Consider the following 13,314-nt stretch of genomic DNA (forward strand, 5'->3'; position numbering starts at 1 on the left):
GCCTCCTGAAAATAAATCCCTATGATTGAAGAGACTCCAAGCACTGAAGCACCTTGTTTAATTCCTCTTTGAAAAAACAGACAGAACCAACCTGACTTTAACAGGTTACTTTATGACAGTCATTTTCAAACCCAGGGTCGCGACCCACCCGGGTGTCGGAAGGGTCGCGGGGCCTTGCATCGCGGCGTTCCCGATGTACAGTCAAGACAATCCGAAATGTTCTGTAATGTTTATTATAGATTTTATGAATAAAGTACATGTCTGGAAAAAAAAATCTGTTCTTATCAAGGGAATGTGTAACTTTGATGGAAATGTACAGTCAAGACAATTCAAAATGTTCTGTAATGTTTATTATACATTTTATGAATAAAGTATATCTTTTGAAAAAACAAAAAAACATCGGTTCTTATCAGTTTTAGGTCTTACCAGCAAATGTACACCGAGGGGTGGGTAACAGTGTAAAACCCCTCGGTCTGGATCATTAACACTCCAAAGTATAAAAGAAACATGACAATGTAAATATTTAAGAAAGAATCATAACTTAAAGAGGGATATGAAATTAAAAAATGAAAATTGCTTATTGTCACGAGTAGGCATCAATGAAGTTACTGTGAAAAGCCCCTAGTCGCCACATTCCGGCGCCTGTCCGGGGAGGCTGGTACGGGAATTGAACCGTGCTGCTTGGTCTGCTTTAAAAGCCAGCGATTTAGCCCAGTGAGCTAAACCATCCCCTGTACGATATGTGTGTAATATCATCCCAATTGAATGGAAGAGAGTCAAGGGAATGTGTAACTCTGATGGAAATGTACAAGCAAGACAATTCGAAATGTTCTGTAATGTTGTTTATAGATTTTATGAATAAAGTATATTTTTTTGGGAAAAAAAGTTCCCGATTGCCCAAGTCGTCCCAACGGCATGACCAGCTTTTAAAAATGCCGGCCACGACCGACTTTCAGAATGCCGGCTGTTCTGTGCGTGTGTGCCCCCTCAGCAGTGTGCAGGCCCTGAGCCCAGTGGGACAGAATGCCTCCGCCTGACGTCAGCGTGCTGACTGACCCAGGAGCAGATTATTTTTTTAAATTGCTGCAGTCTTCCTGCCTGGAGCAGCGGCAGAGAGCAGGTCATGCGCCCCTTACACTGACGGGTTCTGGGCGCGAGAGAGATTCCTCCATTCTGCAGCTGCCAGCAGTGCTGGTGTCAACTACAGGGTCTCTGGTGAACAACACATGAAGAGGGAGTGGAAAACACGAACAAAGCAGCAATAAGATGATTACGGGAGGTGCGGATTGATTAGTTATGCCACGGCAAATCAAGGTTCAAAGCTCGTGTGTGTTATATGCAAGGAAACATTGGCGAATGCGTGGGTTTCCTCCGGGTGCTCCGGTTTCCTCCCACAGTCCAAAGATGTGCGGGTTAGGTGGATTGGCCATGCTAAATTGCCCGTAGTGTCCTAAAAAGTAAGGTTAGGGGGGGGGGGTTGTTGGGTTACGGGTATAGGGTGGATACGTGGGTTTGAGTAGGGTGATCATTGCTCGGCACAACATCGAGGGCCGAAGGGCCTGTTCTGTGCTGTACTGTTCTATGTTCTATGTTCTATGAAAGTTTAAAAGCCTCAAAACCTCAAAGACAATATGGCAAATTTGAGGACGAGCCGCTTGATTTTTTCCAATGGATGCAGTGAGATCTTAACTTATCAGCTGAAGTCATCAGAAATGTAACATTGAATAACAAAGCAAGTGACATAATGAGAACCAAGCAGGCTCACCTGAGACACTAAAGGCAAGTAAAATTGGTGGTTCGCAAAGTTCGGATGGCGTGGGTCACGAAGGTTAGCCTGCATGCGTCGCGAAGAACGGCCGGTTGGTAAAAATGGGTCCCGGGCAAAAAAGCTTGATAAACACTGCTTTCGGATTTTCTTCAGCCCCATTTCAAGCCCAACCATCTTCAGCTGCTTCATCAATGACCTTATGCCCATCATAAGGTCAGAAGTGGTGATGTTCGCTGATGACTGCACAATGTTCAGCACCATTCATGACTCCTCAGATAATGAAACAATCCAAATGCAGCAACTGACGAGCGCAAATAACGGTCACGCCATTCATGTGCCAGGAAATGAATGTCGCCAACAAGAGCTCCAAGAATCTAACCATCGCCCGTTGACATTCAATGGCATTACCATCACAGAATCCCCCACAATCGTCATCCTGGAGGTTACTACTGACCAGAAACTGAACTGGACTAGCCATATGAATAGTGTGCCGATAAAGAGCAGTAACTCTCCTCCTGACTTCTCAAGGTCTGCCCAACATCTACAAAGGCGCAAGTCAGGAATGTGATGAAATACCACTTGCCTGGATGAGTGCAGTTCCAACAACACTCAAGACTCTCAACACCATCCGGGACAAAGCAGCCCCGCTTGATTGATACGCCCTCCACAAACATTCAAACCTTCCACCATTGCCACAGAGTACTAGCCATGTGTACTATCTACAAGATGCACTGCAAGAACTCACCAAGGCTCCTTAGGCAGTACCTTGCAAACCACAACCACTACCATATTTGAACACAGCGTTGAATATCTCAGCCCCCACTTCTGTACATGATTCCAAAGATTCACAATTGCATGTTGAGAAATACTTCCTCATCTCAGTCCCAAATTGCCAATCCCTTACGCCGAGATTTTGACCCCTCTCATTCTATCTTCTCACATTAGTGAGAACAGGCTCTCAGTAACAGAAAAAGCCGTCTCAGAATTTTCTACGTTTCAATGAGATCGCTTCTCCTAAACTCCAGAGAATAGACATAGACATAGAATTTACAGTGCAGAAGGAGGCCATTCGGCCCATCGAGTCTGCACCGGCTGCTGGAAAGAGCACCCTACCCAAGGTCAACACCTCCACCCTATCCCCATAACCCAGTAACCCCACCCAACACCAAGGGCAAATTTGGGACACTAAGGGCAATTTATCATGGCGAATCCACCTAACCTGCACATCTTTGGACTGTGGGAGAAAACCGGAGCACCCGGAGGAAACCCACGCACACACGGGGAGGACGTGCAGACTCTGCAGAGTGACCCAAGCCGGAATCGAACCTGGGACCCTAGAGCTGTGAAGCAATTGTGCTATCCACAATGCTACCGTGCTACCCGTTCTACTCCGTTCTATTTCTTTATTCATCCTGAGCTGGGCAATGAAAGAAAGAAAAACGTGGAATGACAATATAGCCAGAAATACTCAGCGAGCCGTTCAGCATCTGTGGCGAGAGGGAAAGAGAGTTGAAGTCAAAGGTCAATGACCTTTCCTCGGTGTGATGACTCGAGGAATGAAAGGTGGAATCATTCCACCCCCCCCCCCACCCACCCCGCCCCCCGCCCCCGAAACACCAGGCCTTCCCACTGCTGGGGTTCACTGGGCCTGCAGGCTGGAATCCCACCCAAAACATGTATTCGGGCGAGCTGTGAATGGCAAAATAAAGAACAGCTTCCATCCGAAAGAGGGACAAAAAATTAAAATAGCAATAAAATCAAGGCACTGCAAAGAGAGAAAAGATAGGCAGGGATTGTGGACTAACATTGTTGAACTCAATGTTCAGTCCAGGGGGCTATAAAGTGCCCAATTGAATGATGAGGGACAGAATTATTCAAACCGACTCAGGCCGGGAACAGCAATGTGTCGCCCATCGGCTCCACCGCTGACATTTCCCGCCGTATGTTTGGAAACTTTGTTGGAAAGAAATGTGGGGGTCGGATCCCATGATGTCACACTGATGGGGTGGGCTCTGAAAACGCTCACCCCGCCAGAAACTTGGACCTTCACGAGACCGGACACCTTTTTTTTTTTAAAAAGGGGGCGCGATCGAACAACACAAAAATAAAAACGATTCCTCCCACGGACACGAAGATTCCACACGCACCTACCCGCCCACATGCACCCCCTGCCCACACGCACCTACCCGCCCACATGCACCCCCTGCCCACACGCACCTACCCGCCCACACGCACCCCCGCCCACACGCACCCACCCACCCACACGCACCCACCCGCCCACACGCACCCACCCGCCCACACGCACCCACCCGCCCACACGCACCCACCCGCCCACACGCACCCACCCGCCCACACGCACCTACCCGCCCACACGCACCTACCCGCCCACACGCACCTACCCGCCCACACGCACCTACCCGCCCACACGCACCTACCCGCTCACACGCACCTACCCGCCCACACGCACCTACCCGCCCACACGCACCTACCCGCCCACACGCACCTACCCGCCCACACGCACCTACCCGCCCACACGCACCTACCCGCCCACACGCACCTACCCGCCCACACGCACCTACCCGCCCACACGCACCTACCCGCCCACACGCACCTACCCGCCCACACGCACCTACCCGCCCACACGCACCTACCTACCCGCACGTATACAGGCACACAAACCCTCCCCCGCCCCCTCCATGGATCTTGCAAAAAACCGCAATGCCCGAGGTCTGATGGGGTATTTCTTGGGCATAGCCCTCTCCCCTCCAGGGGGCTGTACTGAACTGTGTGCCTCAGATGGGGACTGTTCACCAGGTTCCCATTTCACACCTACAGTAAATCCAGCTGATGTGACATCATGCCGTTTTGGGGGGAAATCCCTACATGACGGGGTGACACAGTGGGAAGACCAAGTGTATGTTAGGTATGATAATGGTGTTCCCCACCTTTCAAGGCACGAGCCCCATCACGTCATTGGCAGGGGGTGGGAACAATCAAACGGGGAAATGCCTCGCTCTCAATTCCCCGCCTCCCCCATCATTTCCGCCCGCTGAAAACAGGGGCGGAAAATCGCTCCCACCACACTCAACTGCTGAAGGAAATATGTTCTTTTGTTGGAGGCAGTTCAGAGAGGATGATCCCCGACTAGGATGATCCCCGACTAGGATGATCCTTGGTGCGCAGGGATTGTCTTATGAGCCAAGGTTAAACAGGTTGGAACTCTACAAATTATGGAATTTAGAAGAATGCGACGTGATCTCATTGAAACATACTGGGGGCAGGATTCTCCGATCCCGCAGCAGAGCGTCCACGCTGTCGTAAATGCCGTCGCGTTTTGTGTAGAGCGGCCCGCGACGTGCCAACCACACCGGCGCCATTGGCATTGCGGAGAATCACGTGCCGGTGTCGGGGCGGCGTGGTGCTGGGAGAATCCCGCCCAGGATTCTTGAGGGGTTTGACAGCGTAAATACTGAGAGGATGTCTCCCCTCATGGGAGAGTCTCGGACCAGAGGGCAGAGTCTCAGAATAAAGCGGGTGCCAATTTAAGACTGGGATGAGGAGGAATTTCTTCTTTCAGAGGGTTGTGAGTCTTTGTAACTCCTTTCCATGGAGACCTGTGGGGGCAGAGTCCTTGTGCATATTTAAGGTCGAGAGAGACAGATTCTTGATCAGTGAGGGAATCAAGGGTTACGGGGAATGGGCAGGAAACTGGATGAGAGGAATGATGGATCAGCAGTGATCCTATTGAGTGGCAGAGCAGGCTGAAGGGGCTGAATGGCCCACTCCTGTTCCTATTTCATACGATCTTGCACCCCAGAGGAGTTGTTCCTTGAGCTTACGTTTTACTCGACTGGAACATTGCAGGAGGCCAAGGACAGAGAATTCAGGGTGAAAACAAGTTGGAGAACAGGGGTCCAGACATTTGGGATAATGCTTGCGAACTGAACTTCAAGTGATAGTTTTTTTCGTGCATACACCGAAAATCAATAATTTAAAATAAATTATTTATTTCAGCACTGCTGTGTTATAGTTGAGGACCGTGTTGGCAGCCATCAGAGCCAGGAATTTCCAGGACAGGCCGGACTAACACAGCGACCCAACAGCATTGAATATACTGTTGGATCCACGTTTCAGGTGCTCAGAGCAGCATCTTTGAATGGTGCGACACGCTGGAAAGGGGATGTTCGCTGTTTCATTGTGCTTGTTTATATTAATATTTTGCACAGGAGGAGCAGAGGGATGTGGTTTGGGCCTGCAATCTCCCTTCATCAGCCAAGTCACTGTGGAAAATGAAAAAAAAAACACTGGAGGGAAATTCATGACCAATCTGCCGGAAGCACACATTCAACAGCCAGCTCGGGATAGCACTGACCCTATGCTCTGTGGGCTTCAATTATCTTAGCCGAGAAAAAAAACACGGAAATGGTCAGAATACTGGAAATTCGGTTATCGTGCTCAATTACCGTAATTAAAGGTAAAGCCGCCATAGTCCCAGATGACCTCAGCCGGAACGAGAATTGAACCCATGATGTTGGCCTCACTCTGCATCATGAACCAGCTGTCTAGCCAACTGAGCTAAACTGGCCCCCTCTTGCAGAATTAGCCCCGCGCAGAGCAATTCACAGGTGACAAGCCACTCATGAGGTGGTCGTGGTACCCTGACCCCCAAACAGATTCGAGCTCTGTTGGGGCTCATTGAAAACTGTGCCACAGGAGTTTAAACCTCACTGATCTTTGTCTGCTATTAAATCTGAAATGAAATGAAAAATGACATGAAAATTGCTTATTTTCACAAGTCGGCTTCAATGAAGTTACTGTGAAAAGCCCCTAGTCGCCACATTCCGCCGACTGTTCGGGGAGGCTGGTACGGGAAATGAACCCGTGCTGCTGGCCTGCCCTTGTCTGCTTTAAAAGCCAGCGATTTAGCCCTGTGCTAAACCAGCCCCTGCATCTTCCTCCTTTCACAGAAACCTAAAGGTCAGGCCTTTTTGAATCCAAGCAATTAACTAGCATCACCATGGCCGCTGGAAGCTAATGCACATAAAAGCAACATTTTACGAGACCAGATCTTGTCTGGTTTAAAGGTTTCTTGTTTGCTGCTGCACTGGCCCTCTCTTCAAATCTGCTTAATGGAAATCACCCAGTTATTAAGCAGGCCTCTGTTTAATTTTGCTCCCATGAGGTGTATAGTGACAATATAATTCACACACACACGGTCACCAGAATGGCCTCGTCTTCGTCTGGAGCTTCAGGGCGTTGCTAAGAGCAACACTGTAGAAAAAGTATCGAGCCATTAAAGGAGAAAAATTGCGTTTAATTGTTCGGGAAAAAAAAAAGAGTGCTGCTGGTGGGAAGGAAGAGGAGCTGTTTGACGGTTAAGAACCACCTAGTCAGACCATAGCCTTGCTTGCTTTTCAATTGACACAAGAACATGGTGCGTTGTTATAATGGTCATCATGAATCCCTTCTCATACACACAGAAGGGGAACGGCCTCTCCACACTGTGAACCCATTGGTGTATCAGCAGATAGCACGACCGAGTGATCCACTTCCCACACTGAGCCATTGAAAGGCTTTTCGTCCGTGTGAAATAGCTGGCGTATCAGGAGGTCGGGTGGACGGGGATGACCAATAGGTTGCGGGGCAATTGGAGGTGGGAGGTCATGCGATTGAGCCTCCACGAGTACATCCGGCCAGAGTTGGCAACCCCAACACTCATAATTCTGACGTCCTAGTGTATTTCCAGAATGTTATTTATGTTTTTTAATTTAGCTGACCCCCAATGCAGGTTTGAGAAGATGTAGCACAAGAGAAATATAGACAGCAGCCATGAATTGCCTGGGCTTCCAGCTTTAGAAACTCTCTGAACTGTACAGAGATTAAATACTGTGCGTTACAAATTTTATGCAGGATCTTCCGTTCAGGAGCCTAAGTGCTCCCGCCAGCACTTAGGACTGGACCCACTGGTGTGGCTGCATCGCCTGGGCGCTATTCCCATACCTTTGCCATGCAAATTGATGCAGAGCAGCAAACAGCGCGGTTTCTCTTCATATTCTGGTCTCGAGCCACCATTTTAAACGGCTTCCCAGATCCCACAATGCAAATGTTGACCTCCCCCCCCCCCCCCCCCCGCTTCCACTGACAAGAGCACCTGCAACCTCTCATCAAGGAGGGGCATCAACAGGAATGTTTATAAACATTGCTGTAGGGATTAATGGAGGGTACTTCAAATGCATTCAAGCATGAAGGGAAATATAAATTAAAAAACCTCCTGGCAACTGTGTTTAAACCATTGAGCTGTCAATCAAAGGCAAGTCAAAGGTACTGCACTGTGAAATTGAATTAAAGCTTCGAATTTCAAAGAATCTCAGGAGATTTCAAGCCTTTTCAAGTGTTGTGGGTTTTCTAAGAAGGTTCTGACACTTCACAAAGCTGCAGTTTCAAAATCACTGGGCTGAGGGAAGGTCGAGTGTTCCTGGTTGGATTCTTCACTGAACTGCTTGGCCTGCTCATCAACTGTGAGCGAGCAGCCACGAGAGTTTAAACAGGTCAGACAAGGATGAAGATGTTGAACAGAGGGCTGTCTGAGATCATCATGCCAAGACTAACCTTCAGGTTGCCCAGAGCTGGAAGGAACTGTCTGATGTGTTGGGTATGCGAGGACTGCCTTTACCAGAGCAGTGAGAGAGACAGGCTACCAACACTTGTAGATGTACAACTCTATTTTATTTAACTATGAGCTGTTAAACATACTTGCTCTGTGGGTCGACACTATGTTAGGTTGACTGAAGACCTATGGCTAACCTGACCAGACTATACTGCTAGCACATGGTAGATGTTCATGTTACTGATTACGGGCTCTGGCTGTCTCAGAGGCTACATCCCGAATGAGCGGGAAAACTAGTGCCCTCTGGCTTTATAGTGGCCGTGTCCTGTCTGGTGATTGGCTGATGTGTTCTGTATGTTGATTGGTCTTTCAATGTGTCAGTCAGTGTCTGTCTATGCACCACCATATACGTGTGTGTATATTGTGACACTGTCCAGACACAGGACCCCTATCCCAGGAAAGGGCCCTGGGGCCAACACCTTACCCACAACCCGGCCCCACCCAAACCCCAGAACCATTGGGGACACTACATCTGCAGCAGCGGAGGGGCAAATGAGCAAAGCACCTCTTTGAACACCTTGGGTCCATCATGCCAGAATTTCTCTTGGTAACACTCACACCCAAAGCCCGCCCTCTGGAGGTCCCGCTGTAGGGATTGGAGCATGATGGGGGTGGGGGTTGGTGGAAATTGGGCTTCCAGCCCATTAATTTCTACTCTAGGCAAATAAGCTATTTTCATGTTGCTGCCGACACAGGGCAGGAAGCCCGCTATGGCCTGCAGGAGCGGAGACAATGGATGGGTCTGTTGCCCAGCGCCAATCCTGTTTTTGGCCGGAAGTGGTATTCTCTGCCCAATCGGGTTTCCTGATCTTCGCGGTAGGAAGCAGAGAATACTGGCCTCTCTTCCTCAAAAGATTATGGGCGAGATTCTCCACAAATGCGGAGAATCGTAAAGGCTGCCGTGGGACAGGCCGTGACCCACGGGAGCCTTCACGGCCACTTCCGGGGCCGATTCTCCCCCCCCCCCCCCCGGAGGGGCTAGGAGCGCGGCCCCGTGCGTCACGGTGGCGCGGCCTTGACGACGGTCGTCAAGGCCGCACGTCAAGTGTCACGGCGGCTGACGCGGCCCATGACGTCAGCCGCGTATGCGCAGTTGCCGTCTTTCTCCTCAGCCGCCCGGCAAGACGTGGCGGCTTGATCTTGCCGGGTGGACGCTGTTTTGGACGCTGGCCTGACGATCGGTGGGCACCGATCGTGGGCCTGTCCCCTCCCGAGCACAGTCGTGGTGCTCCCGTGCCAATCGGGCCTCTAGATGCCCCAAACAGGCATCTGGCGCCCGTTTCACGACGGCAGCGAGCAGGTGTGCTTGCTGCCGTGGTGAAACGGACATGAAGGGCTGGCCGATCGGCCCATCGGCCTCGGAGAATCGCCGCTCGCCGTTTTTTACGGCGAGCGGTGATTCGTGGCGTTGATCGGGCGTGGCGGGGGGGGGGGAAGAATAGCGGGAGGGCGTGAAAAATGTCGGGAGGCCCTCCTGCTATTCTCCCACCCGGCGTGGGGGGTGGGGAATCGCGCCCTATGAGTTGTGAGGTGACAACCACAGAAGCAGAACTGCTGGTGAGTTTTAAATAGCCCGAGATGGGATTCAGAAGCAATTTCTAACACTACGTATGGAGTAAAAGACTGTGGACAAATTGCTCCTAAATGACTGAATGAGTGAACATGTCTGGAGGAACTCCCAATGTAACATGTAACATGGGGCAGCATGGTGGTTAGCATAAATGCTTCACAGCTCCAGGGTCCCAGGTTCGATTCCAGCTTGGGTCACTGTCTGTGCGGAGTCTGCACGTCCTCCCCCTGTGTGCGTGGGTTTCCTCCGGGTGCTCCGGTTTCCTCCCACAGTCCAAAGATGTGCGGGTTAGGTGGATTGGCCATGCTAAATTGCCCGTAGTGTCCTAAAAAGTAAGGTTAAGGGGGAGGGGGGGTTGTTGGGTTAAGGGTATAGGGTGGATACGTGGGTTTGAGTGGGGTGATCATTGCTCGGCATAACATCGAGGGCCGAAGGGCCTGTTCTGTGCTGTACTGTCTATGTTCTATGTCACAGCCGGATCAAAGCCCCACCCTCCAAATCTCACTCAGTAAAAAAGAAGCACAGCTGTACGACTTTGAAAAGAAACACTGCTGACGAGCAGCTGAAACTGATCTCTGGAACAATTTACTTGCTGCGGATTAAAACAACGGCCGTAATTTTCTTCCTTAAATAGTCTGACTGCAGCTTTATCTGCACATAGAATGGAATTTAGAATGTCTGGCAGTCTTGATATTGTCATGGAATTGCAGACCAGCGCTCATTTTAAAAAAAGGAACAAAAATAAAAGTGGTTTATTCCCTTATCTTTGCTTCTACAGCAGCATTGTAATGTGTGACCACTGGCCAATATTTGACCATTAGGAGTGCTGGAATGATTGCCAACACTCCGTGATTATTTCCTGTTGATATAAATTTTAAAAGTGCCCAATTCTTTTTTTCCAATTAAGGGGCAATTTAGCGTGGCCAATCCGCCTACCTTGCACATCTTTTGAGCCGTGGGGGTGAGACTCACGCAGACACAGGAAGTGTGTGTAAACTCCACACGGACAGTGACCCGGAGCCGAGATCAAACCCGGGTCCTCGGCGCCATGAGGCAGCAGTGCTAACCACTGCGCCACCGTGCCGCCCTGATCCTCCAGGCTTAATTCCCGGAGGCACCAAGACGCTGCTGTAAGCAATTCAGGAAGGAGACAGACCACAGAGGCATTGAAAAAGTGCGTCTTCCTCCCATTTCCTCTAAACACTTACATTTATTACTTTTTAAAATATTGCAAGTGGGAGCTTGAGTGATTTTTCACCACAAGCTAAAATAATATTAAAAAACCCAATTCCATGAACCTTTAGTTTACTTATAATTTTGGCCCCCTTCTGGGCCTGCTGCTCCAAGTGAAGCCTGTAACAGGACACACACAGTACCCATTCTTCATTGGACGAGGTGAGGGAGGCTAGGGTTTAAATTTGAGCTTCGGACAGTGCTGCGGAATCATCTGGGCGGTAGTGCTTATTTGCTTGTCACAATTTACTTCCGCATTTCAGTGAGCTTCTGCCGGCAGTTTCACGTTAGCCTCTGATTTCAGAGATCTATTCACCCCGGAGTCTTATGATCGAGGGGAAGGCGTGTCAGTCAGGGCTGTGAATTGGAGGAATGTCACTGGCTCTCCAGGGGTCAACCTCGAGGGAAATTGAGAGCTTCAAGAGACAGAAGCATAAAAAAAACCGAACAATGGAACACACAGTCAAGCATCGGATGCCTGTAGACATTTCTAAATGGGGAAACCTTGCTTCTTTTACAGGAAAGCTATATTTTCACTTTATTCTGGTCAATCCTCGAGTAATCAATGACGGTCATTTCAACAATTTAGCAGATAATCACATTTCACACTGGTCATATTCTCAAAAAACTGTTATCGCACAACACCCGATAGAACGGACACAAGGCAAAATTATTTTACATGAATAAAATAAAAAGGAAGGGACAGTAAATGCAAGGAATACACGGCAGAGTAATCTGCATTTGATCAGAGAAATTGATATTTCAGACACGTACACTGTTCATCAGATTAGATTAATGCATCCTTCCTTTTGAGCATTTATTTCAGCCATTAACCTTCTTCCAGCCCTGCTGTTCGACAGGACTTGTAACATACAGAGATATGGTAGGTCAAGAAAGAACCAGATTTACCTCTGAGTTGCCAGGAATTTCAGATTCTCTGCTGTCATTGGAAGGAGTATAGTAATTAGGTCCATTGTCTTCACCTAAAACATGGGAGGGAACAGAGCGAACATGAGTTCTTCCGTCAGCACAAACAGCACTCAGAAACACTAGGAAAGGAACATCTTATGAAGGAAATTATCTTTTCAAAACGTCATGCAGCCTCTTACTGCAGCACGATCAGGCATACGCACAAAACAACATTTCACAACTAAAAATGAGAGGTGACTCTTTGAAACACTGCACAAAAAGAACGTTGATGCAGACAGAAGGCATGTGGCCACAATCGCTAGATTCCAAGTTTAAGCAATATTCTTCACTTAATGTTACAGGCCCTCATTTCTCCAGCCTTGATGATGGGATGGGGTGGGAGGAGGGGGAAGACATTCCGGCTGTGACTAGCCGAGCTGGATGAACTGTGCACAAAACTATTTAGGGGACCCTGATTATTCAAGTAGTGGATAGTCTGGGAGGTTGACATGTGTGAAGCTGTTCCTGGCCTCCTGTATGGAGCAAAGGTCAGCTGTCACAGGCTAAGATAGGAGGGGCAATCACAAAAATTCAAAACACTTCTAGTGTCGATGCGGGTGCGTGGGCCAGTGTTCGATTTACTGTAGGTTGCCTGAATCAATGTTAATCTAACATCCAGTCATTGCCCACATATTTACAGACATTCGGACAGAAGTTTCAATACTGCTAACCTTGTTGGCAGGAAAATGTTTCCTTGCTCTCGCTCCCACATGATGCTGTGTGTGTGTGTGTGTGTGTGTGTGTGTGTGTGCGCGTGTGGTTGGGGGGGGTGGGGGGGATGGGGAATATTTTCTTTTGGCCCAATAAATGTTTAGAAGGAAATTAACCCACCTTCCTCCTCAAAAACATGCTTTAAGTACTGTAGAAAAAAAACGATCGGAGGCAGCTACTGAAACAATATGAAGCTGAATTACATTCAATGCAATTCAACGCAATGCAAATAACATCAACTCTACATTTCGATCGGGGGGGGGACAAATCACAAAGGAAAGCGCTTGAAAGCGAATGAAGAGAGGACAAGAAAATGAACCCATCATTCAATTAAAAAGCAAGTGGATACATCTGCATAGCTACATGATTTGAATTTTACGAATGAAAGCCTGGAAG

General features: G+C 49.0%; 1 protein-coding gene across 9 annotated transcripts in view; it reads right to left on the reverse strand.

Moving 5' to 3' along the window:
- ano5a (anoctamin 5a) overlaps nucleotides 1-13,314 on the reverse strand; it is a 202,902-nt gene that overhangs the window by 144,414 nt on the left and 45,174 nt on the right. For all 9 annotated transcript variants that reach the window (XM_038808347.1, XM_038808344.1, XM_038808342.1 and 6 more), the window contains one exon: nucleotides 12,148-12,221. In XM_038808347.1, the coding sequence (XP_038664275.1) occupies nucleotides 12,148-12,221 (74 nt within the window). The remainder of the gene's footprint in view (nucleotides 1-12,147; nucleotides 12,222-13,314) is intronic.

Source organism: Scyliorhinus canicula, chromosome 9 (assembly GCF_902713615.1).
Source record: "Scyliorhinus canicula chromosome 9, sScyCan1.1, whole genome shotgun sequence".
NCBI classification, from domain to species: domain Eukaryota; kingdom Metazoa; phylum Chordata; class Chondrichthyes; order Carcharhiniformes; family Scyliorhinidae; genus Scyliorhinus; species Scyliorhinus canicula.